The sequence below is a fragment of the Podarcis vaucheri genome (genome assembly GCF_965113315.1).
Source record: "Podarcis vaucheri genome assembly, chromosome: 1".
Taxonomy (NCBI): Eukaryota; Metazoa; Chordata; class Lepidosauria; order Squamata; family Lacertidae; genus Podarcis; species Podarcis vaucheri.
The window spans coordinates 24,156,876-24,167,235 of record NC_138759.1 but is presented as its reverse complement, the minus strand read 5'-3'; the positions used below and the strand labels follow the sequence as shown (position 1 = coordinate 24,167,235).

General features: G+C 41.3%; 1 protein-coding gene across 10 annotated transcripts in view; it reads right to left on the bottom strand.

Moving 5' to 3' along the window:
* Window positions 1-10,360, bottom strand: part of LOC309537540 (cation channel sperm-associated auxiliary subunit beta-like) — an 80,606-nt gene that overhangs the window by 11,797 nt on the left and 58,449 nt on the right. For all 10 annotated transcript variants that reach the window (XM_082232422.1, XM_082232419.1, XM_082232424.1 and 7 more), the window contains 6 exons: window positions 7,580-7,724; window positions 6,665-6,816; window positions 5,238-5,380; window positions 3,761-3,957; window positions 2,616-2,942; window positions 742-881 (listed from right to left, as the gene is read on the bottom strand). In XM_082232422.1, the coding sequence (XP_082088548.1) occupies window positions 742-881; window positions 2,616-2,942; window positions 3,761-3,957; window positions 5,238-5,380; window positions 6,665-6,816; window positions 7,580-7,724 (1,104 nt within the window). The remainder of the gene's footprint in view (window positions 1-741; window positions 882-2,615; window positions 2,943-3,760; window positions 3,958-5,237; window positions 5,381-6,664; window positions 6,817-7,579; window positions 7,725-10,360) is intronic.

The following is a 10,360-nucleotide window of genomic DNA, read 5'->3' as shown; positions in this document are numbered from 1 at the left end:
CCTTCATTGCATATCTTTAGTTGCCAGGTGAAAACGTTTCTCAGGCGTTTGGCTGATTAACATTTTATAGCTTTTAAAATGTGTTTGTGCTTGTGGGAGGGGGATTGCAGGCCCATGCGCAGTGTGCCTTGGGAACTGGGAAGTAAGCAACAAAAACGACATGAGAAGAACTTGGAAATAAATTGGCCATGAGGTTTTGGCATAGGCATTGGGTGTGTATCCCAAATCATCCTACCTGACTGCTGGATGATTATTCACAAGGGTCAGTCCTGGGTTAAGGGTCCCCTCAAGATGCTGGTAAACTAAGCTGACAGCCCCTGGCCACTGAACCGAAGTCCTTTGGCCCATCACCCCCACCTCACGTCATCTGGACCTTCGGATTTCAACCCAGACGCCTTTACCAGGGTACCCCGAGATTTTTACATGTCCAACAGGAGAGGCTCCCTCTCACCCCCAGGTTACACTAAGTATCCAACCCAATGCCTTTTCCCAGCACACAAGCTGGCCCCTCCCTGCCAGCTCACCACCACACCTACTAACATCTGCAACCAATTCCCATCACATCTAGCAACCAAGTCTCATTACTCTACAATTTCTAGGGTTCTGTGAGGAAAGCCATAGCGTAAACTGGTCTAAAACCAACATAAGTTTGTTTTGTACAAAAACACGGGGAGAAGATTTTTGGAGTATGAATGCACATTAAAGCTGTTTGTACTCTGAAAAGAGCAGGCAGCATGTTACCTTTTCAAAAAATCTACTATGAACAGTGATATCGATTAAATTGCTATTGTTGTCATCAAAATAAATGTTTGTGCTCACATCCAGTAGAGAAGGCCTTCCAATTGCAATGTACATTAGCCTATTATGAAACACATTATACGCTGTGGAAGGAAACAACAATGAGAATGATGTTTATTTCCAATATTTCTTTCCTGTAGAACAACCTCACACAAAAGGCAAAACTTAGCTCCACTCTGAGACTGCAGTTGGGTTGAAAAATACTTGAGGATTTTGGCTGATTCCAGTGTACCCTTACTTCATATACATCTGTGTGCATATACACATCAAAATGAGAAATCCATATGAAAGATCTACAGGCAGGATGGGAGTCAATAGGATAAAAATATATGTAAAATACATTTTGTTGAATTTCAGTTAAATTATTAGAGTGAGGATTATAACTTATAAAGAGTTGTATAAAGATCTGTAGGCAGGATGGGAGTCAATAGGATATCCCGCTAGTTTCAAAATCTATATGACATATACATTTTGAAACAAACCTTTCTTCAAAATGAAGGGGAAGGTGTTCAAGTGGTTGGTAGGTGGCTACCTCCAAGCCCTGATTTTCTAGGCCCATTCCAGTTGGGTCTCATGCCTGGTTCTGGCACAGAAACTGCCTTGGATGCCATGTGGAGTGACCTTTACCAAGACAGATATGGAGGGGAGGTGTGACCTTCTCGGTTCTCTTAGAGTTCTCAGTGGCTTTTCAGTACCATTCATCATGGTACAGTCAAACCTTGGAACTTGAACGTTGCCGAACGTTTCAGTTCCTGAACACCAAAAACCCAGAAGGAAGTGTTCCAGTTTTCGAATATTCCTCGGAACTCGAACATCTGTCCGGCTTCCACTTGAGTGCAAGAAGCTCTTGCAACCAATCGGAAGCTGTACTTTGGAATTTGAACGTTTCGGAAGTTGAATGGTCTTCTGGAACAGATTACGTTCGAATTCCGAGGTTTTGTAGAAAGCATCTGACAAACATAATGAATAAACAGATCTGTTCTGAAGAGTTTATACAAATGGGATTACTTCATCGGCATTTAATTTAACTAAAGGTGCTTGGCAGGGCTCATCCTGTTGTCATTTTTGTTTGTTTTAGCAACAGCACTATTAGCAATCAAGATGAATTCCTTGCAAAAAATAACATATTTTCCAATATACCATCAATTAAGGATCGAATAAGCAAATTGAAGGCATTTGCTATTTCAATGGCTGAATTAATACATATAACAAATTGGACTTCTCTTTGGGTATACAGAAGACAGTGCCTGGCGTGCTCTGGTCCATGGGGTCACGAAGAGTCGGACACAACTAAACGACTAAACAACAACAACAACAATTGGGTATACAAAGAAATATAAAATGTTATCGAATGCAAATCTAGGACTTGCTATGTTTTGAAAGATGGAAATATTAAGATTTATTATTGCACACAGAATTCTGTGTGGTGCTTTTTTTAGATATTTGTGAATATATCTGCCTTTTAATTTATTTTTGAAGGATTTTTAATGGAATATAGTTTTGGATACAAATGACCAAATCCTTCTCTCTCTCTCTCTCTCACACACACAGCATGTAACATCTGCAAAAGTTATGGAAGTCAGATAAGCTTTGATAGTTTATTTGATAAATCTTGGTTATAATTATTTTTATTATTACATTTTTAAAAGCAATCATGCATATAAAAATATATGTAAAATACATTTTGCTGAATGTCAGCTAAATTATTAGAGGATTATAATTTATAAAGAGTTTGCTTTCATATGATTTCAAACACTTTCAGACATTTTATAGAGAATACTGAAGAGCGGAGAGACAAGAAATATATGCAGTCTTACCTACATTAACTGGAGTCACTCTGAATTTAAATTCCAGCTTTGACCCAATATCCAAGTATTTAATGGCATGGCGTGGTAGGTCATCAAACTGTTGTATTGTATATCTACATATGTCAACAACAATTTTCCATTTTCTGGTATTTGCAGTGCCAAAGTCATACAAGAACCACCTCCCAGGTGGAATGTCTGTATTTAAAGGCACCCTATTAGGCATAGTAGCATCTCCTAAAGCATTTTGGTCATCCACAACTTGAATAATGAAGAAACTGCTACTGCCTGGAATCACCACTGTTTTCTCAAGATCGGTTGGTTTAAATATATTCACACCTGGAAAACAAGAAAATAAAGAAAACAGCATTCAATGTGCAGAAGCTGCATTTCCCTTTGTTGTTGTTGCTGCTGCTAGGAATATGCTTAATTTACACAAAAGATAAACTGACCTGAAGCTATGGCTTCTTTGATATAAAGTTTAGATTCCTAATTTTTGACAGACTGCCACTACCTGTGTGGCTCTCCTAGTCAACAGCAGCCCTGTAACTCCCACAGCTCATGAAACTTTCTATTTTGCCAGAAACCTCAGAAATGCAGGCAGTGTCAAGTGAAGGCTGAAATCCCATGCTTCATTCACAGGCTGGAAATTGGGGGCTCTTTCTCTTCTTTTTATGGGGCTACCAGATTAACTCTTTACCTTACTTTTCTGGGATACACCGTCCATATCCTTCCTTCATTTTGCCATTTTGTCTCCATAAGAAAAGTATGAATTTACACATAGTTGGAGACTGATTGGCTGGCTGTTGATTTAGGAAGGGGATCTAGTAGAAATAAAAATGACTGGATGGCGAGGAACATATAAAAGAGGCTACATAGGAAATTAGGAAATGCTGGGCATATTCATTAGAATAATAATAATAATAATAATAATAATAATAATAATAATAATAATAATAATTTATTTATATCCCGCCCTCCCCAGCCGAAGCCGGGCTCAGGGCGGCTAACAACAATAAAACAGTACAAAAGTACAGCATAAACAACAATAGTATTCCCTACAATTCTTTTCCTATATATTTCCCCCCTGAAGTGTGATTAGCATAAGCCAAAGACCCTCCTTCCAAAAACTTTTCATTATCAGGTGATGCACAAACCTGGAGAAGTCAGCTGAAGCCTGTATGATATACTGGTCCCTGTAGGGGGCAAAACTCTTAAAGTATTTGCTGTACAAGGGCTAGCAGTTTTAGATTCAACGGGAAACCGATCTAGAACATCTGCCAGTGCAGATGATATAAAGCCCGGAGGAGCTGGCGTCCTAAAAACATCTTTGATTATACACGATCCTCCTGGCCTAAATTAAAAAGAAGCATACATTTAATACCACCTTGATGATGTCAGATCACACATCTAATGAATTTTAACGAATTTCGACTAGTTCCTAACATTCCCTTACTGGAAAATAGTGCTAAGAGAAAATTGTGATTTCAAGCATGTCAGCTGGCACAGGGCTGCTGTTCAGCCGCTATTTCTGATCTTTTGAATCATTATGATTTTGTATTGAGTTGTAGTAATTGTTTGATGAATTTGTCTTTATATTCTCCTGTGCTTTGAATTTACTACCATGATCACAATGTCTGTTAACTTGTAATGGTATTATTGTCACTGTGAGCCACTTTGAGCTCAACAGTTGTTGTGGGGAAAGCAGAATACAAGTATTAAATCAAATCAAAATCAAATGTATTTCTTATTACACGAAAATACCCCTTAATCTCCATGTTTGGTACACCTAGTAGGTGCAATACTTCATGGGCCATATTATCTGAACCTGTTCCTTATGGCTCCAGCAATATCACATCCCTGGAAGACAGCAGACTCCAGCAGTCTTTGCTCCCAAATGTGGTGGTGGGTCCCCGTCCCCCCCAGATGATGAAGTCATGGGAAAACCATGTCATCATCATACACACTGCAGGAACCGTTTCCAACTTCCGACAACACACACATCACCTACTGATATATTTTTGAAGCCTACAAGTTTTGTTTGAAACTTGTATTACACGGTATATGTTGCAAATGTTAGTACAAAGTGGTTCTAAGAGCAGGCAGAACAAGAAAGTGGCAACCCTCTGAACAATTTAACCAAATTAAAGGTAAAGGTAAAGGTACCCCTGCCCGTACGGGCCAGTCTTGACGGACTCTGGGGTTGTGCGCCCATCTCACTCAAGAGGCCGGGGGCCAGCGCTGTCCGGAGACACTTCCGGGTCACGTGGCCAGCGTGACATCGCTGCTCTGGCGAGCCAGAGCCGCACACGGAAACGCCGTTTACCTTCCCGCTGGTAAGCGGTCCCTATTTATCTACTTGCACCCGAGGGTGCTTTCGAACTGCTAGGTTGGCAGGCGCTGGGACCGAACAACGGGAGCGCACCCCGCCGCGGGGATTCGAACCGCCGACCTTTCGATCGGCAAGCCCTAGGCACTGAGGCTTTTACCCACAGCGCCACCCGCGTCCCTTAACCAAATTAGAGAGATGCTATTTTGCTATATTCTGTAAAATAGCAGGGTATATTAAAAAGAAAAACCTGACAGACCAAGACATTGCTTGTTAACAAAACATATGTTGTTATTGATACTTACCCATAATCTAATCTTTTGCCGCTTTGCAGCCTACTGAATCTCTCATGTTTTGTTACCATCCGTGGCTCATGGTTTAAAAGTAACAATTGCTCTTCAGTGATATACTGTACAGCCAAAGGAAATTCAAAACCTAAGTCAATATCCTGGAACAAAGTGAGAAAATTAATTATATAAATTTTTTTCATGCGTTTATAGATAAAAAACTTGCTAAACTAGCTTAGGAATAAATGGGAATTAAAAATAATAATAAGAAGAAGAAGAGTTTGGATTTGATATCCCGCTTTATCACTACCCAAAGGAGTCTCAAAGCGGCTAACATTCTCCTTTCCCTTCCTCCCCCACAACAAACACTCTGTGAGGTGAGTGGGGCTGAGAGACTTCACAGAAGTGTGACTAGCCCAAGGTCACCCAGCAGCTGCATGTGGAGGAGCGGAGACGCAAACCCGGTTCCCCAGATTACAAGTCTACTGCTCTTAACCACTACACCACATTGGCTCCACACCACACTAAGGGATAATTTAATTTATAATAGCAATCAGAAAAGAAATTGCTTAGAAACTGGTAATTAAGTAGCACAGTCATAGCTGCAGTAATCACAAAGTAATACTGATAGTACTAAATTTCTCCCTAGTTTCTCTTAAATTTCTAATGAGTACAAGACTATGTTTTTAAAAATCAGTATTTGCTCAGCGACCTGAAGATAATGGTAGGAGTCAGTTAAAGCTAAGCACTTTCAAGTCCCACTTGAAAGAAGTGAAGGAGTTGAAGGTGGCAACTTAGTTGGAGCATTATGTGACTTTGCCTGTGCTAAGGGGAGGGGCAAACTCAATGGTTTTCTGGAAGTTTCATTAATGCACTCCCTCGGCATATAGGGCACATATACAGGAAATATGGTTCGGATTGAGCTATTGGGACCCGATTGTGCCGCTGAGGCCCACCGCCTTTCAAGGTGTTGCTGCCTGGTCAGGCAGGAGCAATAGCCAATGCCCAGACTGCCAGCTTTAATGGTGCTTCTTGGCAGGGAATCGAGCAGGGTTCCTGGGACTGGGGAGAAATTTCCTGCAACGACTGGAGCACGTGAGGCCTGAGCTCGAGGGACCGCAAACGTCGCCCCTGCTCCCCCCCAGAAAGCAGTGAGCAGCTATTTTTTTCCAGGAACAAAAGAATTGTCTTTCTTGATTTAACCTATTATAATGGTGGCTTTTCTGAAATCAACTTTTAATGGTGTTTTTTTTTAAAGAATTAAATCTATTATAAGGATATCTAGATAGTGGTGAAAAAATGCTGGATTAATGACTCCACTGTCAATTCTAGCACTAGGTTACTACTTTGACATGTTGGAAGAGTGACGGTTTGTCCTTAACAAGAACAACAATTATTACAATCTCATAGACATTTTTCATTCACACATCAAAAGCATCCTTAACCTTCAATAAAGTGTCCACATCCACACTCGTCTCTTTTACAAATGTGGCAATTGAATCATTCAGAGAAATATGATTTAATATTCCCAGGTGGTCAAAGTACATGTTGAAGATACCCTTTGCTGGAGGGATAAGCTTGGCATATCTCGGTGAACCTACAGAAAAGGGGGAATATAATAGGTTTCTGTGAATATTTGGAGAGATCAACAGCTCTTCCAACCCATATTTAATCAATGCAATAAGGAAATAGATCGTTTTGACCAGGAAAAAGTATATCTAAATTATGCAACTTCTGACAATAGTTCCTAAGGGCCAAGATCTAACAAGGCCATATGTGGTCAAATACTTTGAAGCATGCAAGGAGGTGTTGTTCCTTTTTGGAAGAAGCTCCTTGTGCCTCATGGTCTGAATAGATTGATCTGCAGTGGAGGGTTTTGGAAGGTAGATGCAGGGTGCTGCAGCAACAAATGAGTGGATTAAAAGCTTCTAAGACCCACTAGAAGATTGCAACAGCTCTTTGGATCCCAGCCAACCATACTACACTATGAGATATCAGCAAGCAGAATGCATAGGGCATTTATTCCCTGGAGAATAATGTGAAAATAGGGGCATCAGGAGACAAGATAATAGCCTTTGCTGTTGGTCACCCAAGTTCCTGCAATCTCACTTAAGGTAGAAGTCATAGAAGATGCAGTGAATCTATGTCTTTAGTCTACATGGTTCTTGGTTTGGGCACCCTTAGGGCTCCCTGGTTCTGCCCAGCAGAGAGTGAATTCCTTAGGTGCATCAGGTGCTTCCACTTGTTTCTCCCTACCTAGCTATGAGAACACATAGGTTGGGGGACCTGGTTTCTTAGCCTAATCTCAAAACTGAGTCTTCAAAGACTGCAGGAGACTCCACTTTTTAATGTTTTCCTACCTGCCTTAGTGTAGAAAAGGTTTGCCGAGTCAGTCACAAATATAATCGCTTGGGTGTAAACACATGAATCTACCTCTATAATCGTCTCAGAAGTTAAGGTGAAAAATGGTATAAAAGTGGCACCTCCATCATAAGAAATCCACACCTAAAAGGGAGGGGGAGAGACAATAATGAATATTGTATAAGAGATCTTTGTTGGCATCCATCTGTCTTGAGAGACAATGGATTGCGCCTCTGGGGGTGAAGTCAAACCACTGTGTTAGCAGCACTGAAGTGACCTCCTAATAATAATAATAATAATAATAATAATAATAATAATAATAATAATTTATTATTTGTACCCCACCCATCTGGCTGGGTTTCCACAGCCACTCTGGGCAACTTCCAACAAAGATTAAAAATACATTAAAATGTCACACATTAAAAACTTCCCTGAACAGCGTTGCCTTCAGATGTCTTCTAAATGTCAGGTTTATCTCTTTGACATTTGATGGGAGGGCGTTCCACAGGGCGGGCACTACTACCGAGAAGGCCATCTGCCTGGTTCCCTGTAGCTTTGCTTCTCCCAGTGAGGGAACTGCCAGAAGGCCCTCTGCGCTGGACCTCAGTGTCCAGGCAGAATGATGGGGGTGGAGACGCTCTTTCAGGTATACTGGGGTTTTTTAATGTTTAATGTTTTATTATGTTTTTACATACGTTGGAAGCTGCCCAGAGTGCTGGGGCAACCAAGTAAGATGTGTGGGGTATAAATAGTAGAATTATTGTTATGGAATGGGGCGTTCCTATTTTCATCGAAGAAATTTTTGGAGGATGTGTGACTTCTGTGTCTTGATTCTCTTTTTTTAAAAATAGATATTTATTAAGAATTTTCCATTTCAAAAAAAACCAAAAAGAAAAAACAAAAAAGAAAACATATACAGTTTAGAACCCTTCTTTTTCTATAACGTATTTCTCTGACTTCCCCACACCTCCCCTTCTTATATTCCAATTCAAATTGTTAATTCATAGAATCATAGAATCATAGAATCATAGAGTTGGAAGAGACCACAAGGGCCATCGAGTCCAACCCCCTGCCAAGCAGGAAACACCATCAGAGCACTCCTGACATATGGTTGTCAAGCCTCTGCTTAAAGACCTCCAAAGTAGGAGACTCCACCACACTCCTTGGCAGCAAATTCCACTGTCGAACAGCTCTTACTGTCAGGAAGTTCTTCCTAATGTTTAGGTGGAATCTTCTTTCTTGTAGTTTGGATCCATTGCTCCGTGTCCGCTTCTCTGGAGCAGCAGAAAACAACCTTTCTCCCTCCTCTATGTGACATCCTTTTATATATTTGAACATGGCTATCATATCACCCCTTAACCTCCTCTTCTCCAGGCTAAACATGCCCAGCTCCCTTAGCCGTTCCTCATAAGGCATTGTTTCCAGGCCTTTGACCATTTTGGTTGCCCTCCTCTGGACACGTTCCAGTTTGTCAGTGTCCTTCTTGAATTGTGGTGCCCAGAACTGGACACAGTACTCCAAGTGTGGTCTGACCAGAGCAGAATACAGTGGCACTATTACTTCCCTTGATCTAGATGCTATACTCCTATTGATGCAGCCCAGAATTGCATTGGCTTTTTAGCTGCCGCATCACACTGTTGGCTCATGTCAAGTTTGTGGTCAACCAAGACTCCTAGATCCTTTTCACATGTACTGCTCTCAAGCCAGGTGTCACCCATCTTGTATTTGTGCCTCTCATTTTTTTTGCCCAAGTGCAATACTTTACATTTCTCCCTGTTAAAATTCATCTTGTTTGTTTTTGCCCAGTTCTCTAATCTGTCAAGGTCGTTTTGAAGTGTGATCCTGTCCTCTGGGGTGTTAGCCACCCCTCCCAGTTTGGTGTCATCTGCAAATTTGATCAGGATGCCCTTGAGTCCATCATCCAAGTCGTTGATAAAGATGTTGAATAAGACCGGGCCCAAGACAGAACCCTGTGGCACCCCACTAGTCACTCTTCTCCAGGATGAAGAGGAACCATTGATGAGCACCCTTTGGGTTCGGTCAGTCAGCCAGTTACAAATCCACTGAGTGGTAGCATAGTCAAGACCGCATTTTACCAGCTTCTTTACAAGAATATCATGGGGCACCTTGTCAAATGCCTTGCTGAAATCAAGGTAGGCTACATCCACTGCGTTCCCTTCATCTACCAGGCTTGTAATTCTGTCAAAAAACGAGATCAGGTTAGTCTGACATGACTTATTTTTTCAGAAATCCATGCTGACTATTGGTGATCACAGCATTCCTTTCTAGGTGCTCACAGACTGTTTGCTTAATGATCTGCTCCAGAATCTTCCCTGCTATTGATGTCAGACTGACTGGGCGGTAATTATTTGGGTCCTCTCTTTTCCCCTTTTTGAAAATAGGGACAACATTTGCCCTCCTCCAGTCTGCCGGGACTTCGCCTGTTCTCCAGGAATTCTCAAAGCTGACTGCCAGTGGTTCTGAGATCACATCTGCCAGTTCTTTTAATACTCTTGGATGCAGCTCATCTGGCCCTGGAGACTTGAATACATCTAAACTAGCCAAATATTCTTGTACTATCTCCTTAGTTATTCTGGGCTGTGTTTCCTTTGCTGAATCATTTGCTCCAAATTCTTCAGGTCGGGCATTGTTTTCTTTATCGGAGAAGACTGAGGCAAAGAAGGCATTGAGGAGTTCAGCCCTTTCTGTGTCCCCTGTTTGCATTTCACCATCTTCTCCTCTGAGTGACCCCACTGTTTCTTTGTTCTTCCTTTTGCTAC